We start from the raw sequence: 12,725 nt of genomic DNA, 5'->3' as shown, positions 1-12,725 counted from the left end.
GTTCAGTTTCAAATAGAGGGAGGACATGATGTTAGAGACAGCGGTAAGACAATCACTGGTGTTTTCTAAAAAGGTCGGCGTGATAACAGGAGAAGTGGTGTATAATTGGGTGTCGTCAGCATAGAGATGGTACTGGAACCCAAATCTACTGATTGTTTGTCCAATAGGGGCAGTATACAAAGAGAAGAGGAGGGGGCCTAGGACTGATCCTTGAGGAACTCCAACAGTAAGGGGAAGGTGAGAGGAGGAGGAACCAGCAAAACATACAGTGAAGGATCGATCAGAGAGATAGGAGGAGAACCAGGAGAGAACGGTGTCCTTGAGGCCGATGGAGCGGAGCATAGTGAGGAGGAGCTGATGATCCACAGTATCGAATGCTGCAGAGAGATCCAAGAGAATTAGCATGGAGTAGTGACCATTAGATTTAGCTGTTAGTAGGTCATTAGAGACTTTAGTGAGGGCAGTGACCATTAGATTTAGCTGTTAGTAGGTCATTAGAGACTTTAGTGAGGGCAGTTTCAGTAGAGTGTAAAGAGCGGAAGCCAGATTGAAGAGGGTCGAGAAGAGAGTTATCTGAGAGATGGCGGGTAAGACGGGAGTGGACCAGGCGTTCGAGGAGTTTAGAGATGAAGGGAAGATTAGAGACAGGTCTATAATTAGCGGCACAGTTTTGATCGAGGGATGGTTTTTTAAGTAATGGATGTATGATGGCATGCTTAAATGAGGAGGGAAAAATACCGGAAGTGAGGGAAAGGTTGAATATTTTTGTTAGGTGAGAGGTGACAGCCGGGGAAAGGGACTGGAGGAGATGTGACGGAATGGGGTCACTGGTGCAAGTGGTCGGGCGAGAAGATGCAAGGAGTCTGCTTACTTCTTCTGTAACTGGTTCAAAGTCAGAGAGTGAACTAGATGCAGTGGGGAGGGAGGACAGTGCATGGTATGAAGAGATTGGGAGATGTTTTCCTGTCGAATGTGGTCAATTTTTTCTTTGACGTAATTGGCCAGATCGTCAGCACGGAGATCCGTGGTTGGGGCCTGCTCTCTTGGGTTGAGTAGGGACTGGAACGTGTCAAAGAAACGTTTAGGGTTATTGGACAGGGAGGTGATGAGGGTGTTGAAGTAGGTTTGTTTGGAGAGGTGAAGGGCAGAATTGTATGTCTTTAGCATGAACTTATAATGGATGAAATCTTCGGGTAGGTATAGTATATATCAATATGGGCAGGAAGAGTTTATCATTAATTAGGGGCAACATGTTATGCAATATTTTTCTGTTAAGGTACCGTCACATTAAGCGACGCTGCAGCGATATAGACAATGATGCCGATCGCTGCAGCGTCGCTGTTTCGTCGTTGTGTGGTCGCTGGAGAGCTGTCACTCAGACAGCTCTCCAGCGACCAACGATGCCGAGGTCCCCGGGTAACCAGGGTAAACATCGGGTTACTAAGCGCAGGGCCGCGCTTAGTAACCCGATATTTACCCTGGTTACCATTGTAAATGTGAAAAAAATAGGGATTTTTGTGTGTACTCACCATAAAATCCTTTTCTCCGAGCCACTCATTGGGGGACACAGGACCATGGGTGTTATGCTGCTGTCACTAGGAGGCTGACACTAAGCTGAGACAAAAAAAGGTTAGCTCCTCCCCTGCAGTATACACCCTCATGCTGGCTTCCAGAGACCCAGTTCAGTGCAAAAGCAGTAGGAGAATAACAACAAAATATCATGTAACGTTAGAGTATAAACATGTCAAAAACAGTCAAAAAACGAAAAAGGTAATGAGCCGAACAGGCTAACAGGGTGGGTGCTGTGTCCCCCAATGAGTGGCTCGGAGAAAAGGATTTTACGGTGAGTACACACAAAAATCCCTATTTCTCCTTCGCCACGTTGGGGGACACAGGACCATGGGACGTCCCAAAGCAGTCCCTGGGAGGGAAACAATACAACCAAATAACTCCGTGTACCATCTGACTACAAATGCGCAACGGCCGCTTGCAGAATACGTCTGCCAAGGGCCGCGTCCGCAGAGGAGTGAATGTGGACATTGTAGTGCTTTGTGAAAGTATGCAGGCTGGACCACGTTGCGGCCTTGCAAACCTGCTCCGCTGTTGCCTGGTGCCGGATGGCCCAGGAAGCACCCATCAACCGAGTGGAGTGTGCTCTAATCCCCGCCGGGATAGGACTGCCCCTGACCCGATAGGGTTCCTGGATAGCAGATCGAATCCATCTGGCTATCGTGGCTTTAGACGCAGCCAAACCCTTTCTGTGACCCTCCGGGAGCACGAAAAGGGCGTCCGATTTTCTGAAATGAGCCGTTCTGGAAATGTACCTCCTAAGGGCCCGTACCACGTCCAGGGTATGAAGGGCTTTTTCAACCCTGTGTTTTGGCTGCGGGCAAAAAGAGGGAAGAATGATGTCCTCGTTAAGGTGAAAAGATGAGACCACCTTAGGGAGAAAGGGCGTAAGACTACCTTGTCCTGATGGAAGGCAAGAAAAGGAGCCTGGCAGGATAAAGCGGCCAATTCTGAGACCCGTCTGATAGACGTCACGGCTACGAGGAAGGCAACCTTCCAGGAGAGGACAGAAAGCGGAACGTCCTGAAGGGGTTCAAACGGAGGTTCCTGAAGAACCCCCAGGACCAAGTTGAGATCCCAGGTCTCCAACGGCATTCTGTAGGGGGGTACCACATGGGAGACCCCCTGAATGAAAGTCTTGACTTGAAGGTTGGCAGCGATCCTGCGTTGGAACAACACGGATAATGCTGAGATCTGACCTTTGAGGGAACTCAGTGCCAAGCCGGAATCCAAACCGGACTGAAGGAAATCCAAAATGCAAGGGATAGAGAAAACGAGCGGAGGGCGACCTCGGAGCCTGCACCATGAGAAGAAGGTTTTCCAGGTGCGGTGGTAGATGGAAGCGGAAGATGCCTTGCGAGCGCTTATCATGGTGGGAATGACCTGCTGAGAGAAACCAGCTCGAGTCAGAATCCAGGTTTCAACAGCCACGCCATTAAACGTAGGGCCCCTGAGCTCTGGTGGCAGATCGGCCCTTGGCGAAGCAGGTCTGGGCGGTCTGGTAACTGCCAGGGGACGTGGGCTACGAGCTGAACGAGCTCCACGTACCAAGCGCGACGTGGCCAATCTGGAGCGACCAGAATGACCGGAACCCCCTCTGTCTTGATCTTCCGGATCACCTTCGGCAGTAAGGGAAGTGGAGGAAACGCGTATGGGAGTTGGAACTGATGCCACGGGGATATCAGCGCGTCCACTCCGATAGCCTGGGGATCCCGAGAATGTGCAATGAAGTTGTGAACCTTGGCGTTCAATCTGGACGCCATCAGATCCACGTCCGGGGTCCCCCAGCGAAGGCAGATCTGCCGAAAAACCTCTGGATGGAGTTCCCACTCCCCCGAGGCAAGGCCCTGACGGCTCAAAGTCTGCCACCCAGTTTTCGATGCCCGGAATGTGCACCGTGGAAATGGTGGAGTGGTTGGCTTCGGCCCAACGAAGAATGTGGGAGACTTCCTGCATCGCCGCCCTGCTGCGGGTACCCCCTTGGTGGTTTATGTATGCCACCGCTGTGACGTCCGATTGGACTCGGATTGGGTGACCCGCGAGCACGGGGTGAAAGCGTCTCAGGGCAAGTCTGATCGCACGAATCTCCAGGATGTTTATAGGGAGCCTCGAATCCCGAACTGTCCAACGACCCTGGGCAGAGTGGTGAAGAAACACCGCACCCCAGCAGAGGAGACTGGCGTCGGTAGTTACCACTAACCAGCGGATCGGGAGAAAGGACTTCCCCTGGAGGAGAGATGGACCCAGGGTCCACCATACAAGAGATTGTCTGATCCGCGGAGACAAAGGACGATCGAGGGATAAGGGACTCCTGTCCCAGTTGTCCAGCAGAGCCTGTTGCAAGGGGCGGAGATGGAGTTGAGCGAAAGGAACCGCTTCGATTGCTGCTACCATTTTGCCCAGGATCTTCATGGCGAACCGAATGGGTCGCGGGCGAGGATGGCAGAGCGTCCGGGCTCCTTGCTGAAGCTCTTGGGCCTTGGACCGAGGAAGCAAGACCAGTCCCCTTGAAGTGTCCAGGATCATTCCCAGAAAGGAGATCCGTTGGGCAGGAACGGGGGAGGACTTGTCCAAGTTGATCAACCAGCCCAGGCGCGAAAGAGAATCTAAGGTAATGTGGACACTTGCCTCGCAGGTCTGATAAGACGGACCCTTTATGAGGAGGTCGTCTAAGTAAGGCAACACTACCACTCCTTGCGAATGAAGAATGGCCATGACGGCCGCCATGACCTTCGTGAATACCCTGGGTGCCGTGGCAAGACCGAAGGGTAAGGCCGTGAATTGGAAATGGTCCTCTAGGATGGCAAAGCGGAGGAACCTTTGATGTGGCGGGAATATTGGAATGTGAAGATAGTCATCAAGGATGCCTATCGATGCCAGGTATTCCCCTCTCTCCATCGAGGAGTTGACCGACCGGAGCGATTCCATCCTGAAGTGCCGTACCTTTACGCACTTGTTCAGGAGCTGCAGATCCAAAATGGGGCGCACTTTTCCGTCCTTTTTTGGCATGACGAAGAGGTTTGAGTAGAAACCTCTGAACCTCTCGTGTTCCGGAACCATGACCCCGCTCTGGCGGAGGGAGTGAATGGCGCAAAGAAGGGCGCGAGACTGAGCTCCCGAACTGGGGAGACGAGAGGGAATAAAGAGTTGGAGGGGAGGCAGAGAACTCTATTTTGTAGCCAGACACCAGATCCCTGACCCATTCGTCGTGGATGACGGAGAGCCAGACTTGCTGAAAAAGAAGTAGACGTCCGCCTACTTTGGTGGTATCGACTGGAGCCGTTCCCGGGTCATTGTGAAGGGAATCTGACAGGCCTGGAGCCTCTGGTTCTGGGTTGCCTAGGCTTTCCTCGCCAGGACTGATTCGGCCTGAAAGAGGGACGAACGTCTCTGTCTGAGCGAGTGGATCGGTCCGATCTGGAAGAGGCGGTAGGATTGGACCAGGCTGGACTGCTACGAAAGGGCCGAAAGCGAAAATATGGCTGGCGCTGGAAGGCCGCTGTGGGCCTCTGTTGGGGAAGGAACTTGCTCTTTCCCCCTGTAGCGTCGGAAATAAGCTGGTCTAGATTTTCTCCAAAAAGACGCCCGCTCTGAAAAGGGAGAGAAATCAGAGATTTTTTTAGAGGAGGAATCTGCGCGCCACTCTCTGAGCCAAATAGCTCTTCTGATAGTGATGGTGTTTGAAGCCGCCGTTGCTGCGCAATTCGCTGCATCGAGAGATGCGTACATCACGTAATCATCCGCCATGGCAATCTGTTTAGCAAGGTCCGCCACTTCAGACGGGAGATCCTGTTCTTGAACGGATTTCGCTAGAGCATCTGCCCAGGAAACCATTGCCTTGGCCACCCAAGCCGTGGCGAAGGAGGGAAATAGGGAAGAATCCGAGGCTTCGTACACCGAGCGAGCTAGGGAATCTAGCTGGCGTTCAGTGGGATTCCCAATCGAAGCGCCATCCGGAACGGATAAGAGCATTTTGGATGCAAGGCGCGAAACCGGAGGATCTACTAGTGGGGATTCCGTCCAGTCTTTCACGAGATCTGCTGAAAAAGGATACTTCGATTCCAGGGCCTTTTTGCCCGTGAAACGCTTATCTGGCGCTCCCTGTGTCGCCTGACTATATCCAGGATATCTGGGTGAGAGGCGAAAGTCTTATGAGAACGCTTGGTTCTAGTAAAGGAGATTGAGTGGTCCGGAGCAGAATTAGGGTCGTCGTCCACTTTAAGCGCGTGATTGACTGCCTCAATGAGGGAGTCGACCGTGGATCTAAACTCCGGAGCATCCGGGTCTAAGGATACATCAGACTCCTATTCAGAGTCGTGAACGCTACGAGCCCCCAAAGAGGGTGAGCGAGAGGTGGAGCTGCCAGAAGCTGACTGGCCTGGTGAGCGCTCAGGAGAGGTAGTGCGGATCCGTTTTCTGGATGACCGTGCCACTTTCCGGAAAGAGCGGCCCCGGATTACCCCGCTCCCTAGGGGGGTTCTGAATGGATTTGATGGCATTGGCTAAAAAATCCACGGACTGCGAAAGTGAAGCGACCCACGCGGGGGGACTAGGTATGCCGGTGGCGGTGGAGGGCTCCTGGGCACATGGGGCATCGCAGGCTGAGCAGAGGGGGGAACTTTGAGGCCGAGGAAGTGGGGCCTGGCAGGTGGTACACGCAGAAAAAAAAAAGTGCCGCTGCTAAGAGGGAGCCCTCCGGACCGCCAAACGGTCGACCACCCCACCCCCGAGGCACTTACCCCGATAGAGAGCCGCGCAGGGGGGCAGAAGCTGCTGCACACAAGGAACCTGGTGAGGTGTGCCTGGGGCGATAAGGACGGTGCAGGGGTTGGAGAGCCTCCATCCACCATCCCCTGAAAGGGGGGTGGAGAGGAACCGTCCACCACCTGCCATCAGCCGCATATTCAGTGGTGATGCAGTGGGGGCTGCACGGACGCCACAACGTAGAGTGCCTCTGATCAGCCGAGGAAAAAACCTGGTGGGCAGGGCAGATGTCCGGCAATAGGCCTGGCTGCAGAAGAGGATACGTGGAGGACCTCCATGTGCTCGTCTGTAAGGGGGGTGGGGGAGATCGGTCCCTAGAAATGGCCCGTCGCCCCCAAAAATCAGCTCAGGCAGTGGCTTCCCACGTCGCAGGAGAGGGTACGGAGAGGTGAACTCCCATGCTCGCCTGTTGTTGGTTCGGGGAGATCGGAGCCTTGAAAGATTCTGTCGCCCCTTCGTCCGATAGAAAAAAGGGAAAAAATTAAATCCAGTGTGCTTCCTACGGACACTAAGCTTGAACTGGGTCTCTGGAAGCCAGCATGAGGCTGTATACTGCAGGGGAGGAGCTAACCTTTTTTTTGTCTCAGCTTAGTGTCAGCCTCCTAGTGACAGCAGCATAACACCCATGGTGGCGAAGGAGAAAACAAACACTACATACTTACATTCCGGTGTCTGTCACGTCCCTCGCCGTCAGCTTCCCGCACTGACTGTGAGGGCCGGCCGTAAAGCAGAGTTGAGGGACGCATGGATTCTTCTCACTATCAGCAGATTCTTAACAATAATGTTCATGAATCAGTGACAAAGTTGAAGTTACGCAGGGGATGGATCTTTCAGCAAGACAATGATCCAAAACACCGCTCCAAATCTACTCAGGCGTTCATGCAGAGGAACAATTACATTGTTCTGGAATGGCCATCCCAGTACCCAGACCTGAATATCATTGAACATCTGTAGGATCATTTGAAGAGGGCTGTCCATGCTCGGCGACCATCAACCTTAACTGAACTGGAATTGTTTTGTAAAGAGGAATGGTCAAAAATACCTTCATCCAGGAACTCATTAAAAGCTACAGGAAGCGACTAGAGGCTGTTATTTTTGCAAAAGGAGGATCTACTAAATATTAATGTCACTTTTCTGGTGGGGTGCCCATACTTATGCACCTGTCAAATTTTATTTGAATGCAGATTGCATATTTTCTGTTGGTACAATAAACCTCATTTCAAGGCAGAAACATTACTGTGTCCAACAGTTATTAGATATAGGAAACTGAAATAGCTGTTGCAAAAAAAAAAAACAATTTTTATAAAACATTAAGCTTAAGATTAATAGGGGTGCCCAAACTTTTTTCATATAACTGTATTGCTCCATACGGAATTGACCCCATATAATGCTCCATACATTATTATTGAGCCACATGTAATTCTCCATACAGTATATGATGGGCCCCATCTATTGCTCCATATATAATGGGCCTCATATAATTCTCCATACAGTATATGATCGGCCCCATACAGTATACTGAGTCCCATATAATGCTCCTTACAGAATGGGTCCCATATAATGCTCCAAAAATAATTAGCCCCATAAGATGCTCCATGTATAATGGGCCCCATATAATGCTCCATATATAATTAGTCCCATAAGATGCTTCATATATTATTAGCTCCATATTGAATTGGCCACATAAGATGCTCCGTATAATGCTCCCTATAGAGTTGGCCCCATAAGATGCTCCCTATATTATTGGCTCCATAAGGTACTCCATATATAATTAGTCCCATAAGATGCTCCATATATTATTGGCCCCATATACTGCTCCATACTAAATTGGCCCCATATAATGCTCCCTATAGAATTGGCTTCATAAGATACTCCATATAGAATTAGCCCCATATAATGCTCCATATATGGGCCCCTTCTGATGGTCCCTATATATTGCTCCAAATATAAAAAAAAAATAAATAAAAAAAATGAAATACCTCTCGTTGCTTGACGCTGCTCTGCTCTGAACTCCTCAGCGTCTTCCTGCTTTCTGTGCTGTGACTGCTCAGGCAGATGGCGCGCACTGGTGACATCAGTCAGAGGATAGAAGACGCTGCAGCGCTGGAACCGGAAGAGGTAAGTATCGCAAGTGCCGGGGCCCGGAGCAGGCAGGGGTCCACTCGCGGGGGCCGGCACCATAGTCCCCGACGGCGAGTGGGCCCTCTGCCTGCTCAGGACCCCGCCACTTGCCCGGGTGCGACGGGTGCTGACGCCAGCCCTGTTTCCAGAGGTCAGTGGTGGTGAACAAAATTATCTTCAGTTTGGTCCACATAAGCCAATTTTATGCTCTTTGCATATTTTTATTTTTCCAGGCAACTTACAATGATGCTGATGTTGGCACAGAGCAATCCTCAGTTGTTTGCGTTAATTGGATCTAAAGCCAACATAAGTCAGGAGCTGGAACGCATAGAAAAATATCAGAAGCTTGAGCAGACTAGTCCCGAGGACCTAATGAATGAGAATAAGAAGCACTGGGAAGAATGGCTTCAAAAATACTGGTACGTAACTTTACCTGTATTATTCACCCTTTTTATATAGATGAATATTAAATGCGTGTGAATTACCCATCATGTTATATGTAGTAGATATAGAGACATGTAAAATGGTAAGGAAATGTATTGTAAACTGACTTCACAAGGAATCTTTGTTACAGAATAGATGGATGTCTCTTCACATGATAAAAAAATATTAGTATGATTGACCCTGTGCAGTACATGGAATCACTGCATGTAAAATAGAAAGGGCTCTGATTCCATGCAGATAATTACACAATGTTATGTAAGCGGAGACTTTACACTTGATATATCTAATAGCGGTTACTGCAGTTATTTATGTCCATTTCAAGTGTCAAGAAGAAGTTTCACAAGTGTGTTCCCATCTAATGAATTTGTTTGCATTGAGTTTAGTCTGTAGTCTTTATAAATTATTTTGCTTATATAGCGCCATCATATTCCGCAGCGCTTTACAGACATTATTACTCTCCCCACTGGGAATCACAATCTATATTCCCTATAAGTATGTCTTTGGAGTGTGGGAGAACCTGGAGGAAACCCACCAAACACAAGGAGAACATACAAACTAAATGCAGATGTTGTCCGTGGTGGGATTTGAACCCAGTGCAGCAAAGCAACAGAGCTATCCACTGAGCCACCGTGCTGCCCAATATTGTTTCAGTTGTCTTAGCTTAATGATTGCTGAATCTATGAGCAGTTTTAGAAAAGTATCTGTAGCTTCACATCTTTATAAATCTACTCCAGCTCATAGCTCATCATTTCAATAATTTCAGATTGTGGAGCACCAGCAGCCTGAAGATGCACCAAATACCTTAGTAGATGGGTGCTGCTATATAATTTCAGTGCATCTTTCTCCAGCTGACTCCCCCAAGACTAGCATAAGAAATGCCAGTGTTCATAATCTGCAGGTGGATAACTATAGTGGTTGCAGCTTCACTTGGGAACTGTATTTTGGCCCATATAAGAACACGAATGTTATTTAACACCTTACCAACATCGGGTGTAATAGTACGCCAATGTCGATATCCCCTACTTTGATGTGGGCTCCGGTGGTGAGCCCACATCTTTTCCGGGACATGTCAGCTGTTTTGAACAGCTGACATGTGCCCGCATTTGCCGCAGGTGGAATCGTGATCCACCCGCAGCTATTAACTAGCTCAAGGCCGCTATCAAACTGACAGCGGCATTTAAATGGCACTTCCGGCAATTGAGCCAGAAATACGCACATCGGTGACCTCCGTCTCAAGTCTCAGATTCCGTGTCTGGAGGTCGTGCCTCTTTTTTTCCTGTTACCATCATCTTCAGACTGCAGGTGTTTTACTTTATAGGTGGTCATCGCCCCACCATATTAGCACTCTGCGTAAGTTATATTACTCCTATCCTTTGTGCCCTATAGAGTGGCGGCGTCTTTGTACATTGATTGGGTACTGTTTCTTTTCCCATGAACACAGCCCTACTGGCTATCATTAGCACGTGACTGATGAAAGTCCCTTTGGACTGAAACGTTTCAAGTGCTACAAATAAATCTATTCCACGTTTGCTGAAGATGAGTGCTAGACTTCTTTTTTATTTGTATTGATGGTCTGGGAACCTAGTCTATGCACTATATAGTGACTGTGCACACAGTGTTTTCACTTCTGAACTCGTAATGACCTGGAGAATCATAATGGCAGGTCAATTTTTAGCATTTGGTGAACCTAGCAAAAAAGACAGTGTGGGATTGCACTTTGTTTTTACAATTTCACCGCACTTGGAATTTTTTTCCCATTTTCTAGTATACGACATGGTAAAACTAATGGTGTCGTTCAAAAGTACAACTCATCCCGCAAAAAATAAGCCCTCACATGGCCATATTAACGGAAAAATAAAAAGTTATGGCTCTGGGATGGAGGGGAGCGAAAAACGAAAACGCGAGACCAAAAAAAGCTCTGGGGGTGAAGGGGTTAAAGACCTGTGCTAATTGGGTGCCCTGTTGGATATTTTGCACCGGGGCCCATGAGCTACAAATTATACCACTGATTGAGCAGGGATACTGAGACAGACCTCACCAATGTAACATTTTTGGGCTATTCTAAGGGCAGGCTATTGGTTTCCAAATAAATTAAACCGTTTGACATTCTGTATGTCACTGTGGTTGTTGAATATGTAAGAAAAGTTTGTTTCGTTTTTTCTTAGTGTTCGCGTGGAGAAGGATCAAGAAAATGCTGTTGGTGACACTTATTTTGCAGAGAGGAAGGAAATGATGAATGCAAACAACCCAGCGCATATTCTGAGAAATTACATTGCTCAAAATGCCATAGATGCAGCTGAGAAGGGAGACTTCACTGAGGTAACACCTGCTGTCAGTGTGGAAATCATTGTTCATGTATCTGGGATCGTTTTTTTTACATTTAAGATATTATTAGGTCAGACTTTTATTTTCTATTATAGTTAGCATAGGATAGGCAGATTTATAACTTTTACATACTTTGTCCCTTCTTAATAGCACGTCACTGTGGGTGCTGGAGAAGTAAATTGCTGCTGTTAATTTATATGCTGCTGACAATCACTTGGCATTTAAACAAGTCCATAAGTTCCTACTTCCCATTTGCTCCTCATAAGATTCATGTGGGCCCCATGAGTTGTTATAGCAGCTGAAAGCCTGTTGCAAGCCCCCCACTGCTTTCCTTATTATCTTCCCTTTTATCTATATCGTCCAGGTCCCTTAAGGTGACTAAAAGGATAATTTTTTTAACTAATATATGATACAATATAAAAAAAATAATCAGGCCTTTATTAATACAAAAATAAGCAGTCCATCCAAACTATCAAAATATAAAATGAATTGACTCAAGCAGAAAAAGCTGTAAAGAACAAAAAAAATGATTAAGGGCAAGTTCACACAGGGCGTTTTTGCTGTGGCTTTTTTCTGTAGCAAAACCTGATTATCTTGGCAGGAAAGAAACTGCGCCAAAAACGCAGGATTAGGTGCGTTTTTTGCCGTATTTTTTTTTTCATGCGTTTTTTTTTTCTCAGTGCATGCCAATAAAGTTGAGTGCACACAGAAAAAAAAAACAACTTCCCATAGATAGATAGATTACCTGCATTATCCTCCTCCCTGGTATTTTCCCACGCTGCAGAGGTTATCCCAATGTGTGCATGAGATTTCTAAAATCTCATAGGCTTTGCTGGTACTGTAAAAAGCATCTGAAAATTAGCATAAAAAAACGCCCTGTGTGAACTTACCCTAACACTGTGTTTTGATCATTGCACCTCCATTGCAATAAAAAGCTTCAAAATGTTGTATCTACCCAAAAAGTATTAATACAAAAAGTCTTGCCACTCAAAAAAAAAAGCCCTTGCATTAGTCCATAAAAATTCAACACTAATGGCACTTCAAACACTTTCATTGGTTTGGCTGTGTTGTGTAACAGGTGGCCAAACAAAGAGATCCATGCATAGCACTAAGTATACATAACATTCGAAGAATGGAGAAAAAAAAAAAAAAAAGACAAAAACCGGTTGTGCACAAATACCCTGTGCTCAGGTTTAAAGGGAACCTGTCACTCCCAAAATCGTAAATGAGCTGCGGCCACCAGCATCAGGGGCTTATCTACAGCATTCTGTAATGCTGTAGATTAGCCCCCGATGTATCCTGAAAGATGAGAAAAAGAGGTTAGATTGTACTCACCCAGGGGCGGTCCCGCTGTGGTCCGGTCGATGGGCGTCGCGGTCCGGTCCAGCGCCTCCTATCTTCTTACGATGACGTCCTCTTCTTGTCTTCCTGCCGCCGCCTGTTGAGGGCAGAGCAAACCTCTTTTTCTCATCTTTCAGGTTCCTCCAGGGCTTATCTACAGC

The 12,725-nt window shown here is 47.9% G+C and overlaps 1 protein-coding gene across 1 annotated transcript in view; it reads left to right on the top strand.

Moving 5' to 3' along the window:
• Positions 1-11,337, top strand: part of LOC138676075 (protein adenylyltransferase SelO, mitochondrial-like) — a 35,998-nt gene extending 24,661 nt beyond the window's left edge. Inside the window, exons 7-8 of the mRNA XM_069764936.1 lie at positions 8,688-8,873; positions 11,064-11,337. Coding sequence (XP_069621037.1) covers positions 8,688-8,873; positions 11,064-11,322 — 445 coding nt within the window. The 3' untranslated portion in view covers positions 11,323-11,337. The remainder of the gene's footprint in view (positions 1-8,687; positions 8,874-11,063) is intronic.
• The last annotated feature ends 1,388 nt before the right edge of the window (positions 11,338-12,725 follow it).

This window comes from Ranitomeya imitator, chromosome 4 (genome assembly GCF_032444005.1).
Source record: "Ranitomeya imitator isolate aRanImi1 chromosome 4, aRanImi1.pri, whole genome shotgun sequence".
Classification (NCBI taxonomy): domain Eukaryota; kingdom Metazoa; phylum Chordata; class Amphibia; order Anura; family Dendrobatidae; genus Ranitomeya; species Ranitomeya imitator.
The sequence above is the reverse complement of the archived record's forward strand: the minus strand, read 5'-3'. Positions and strand labels throughout refer to the sequence as shown.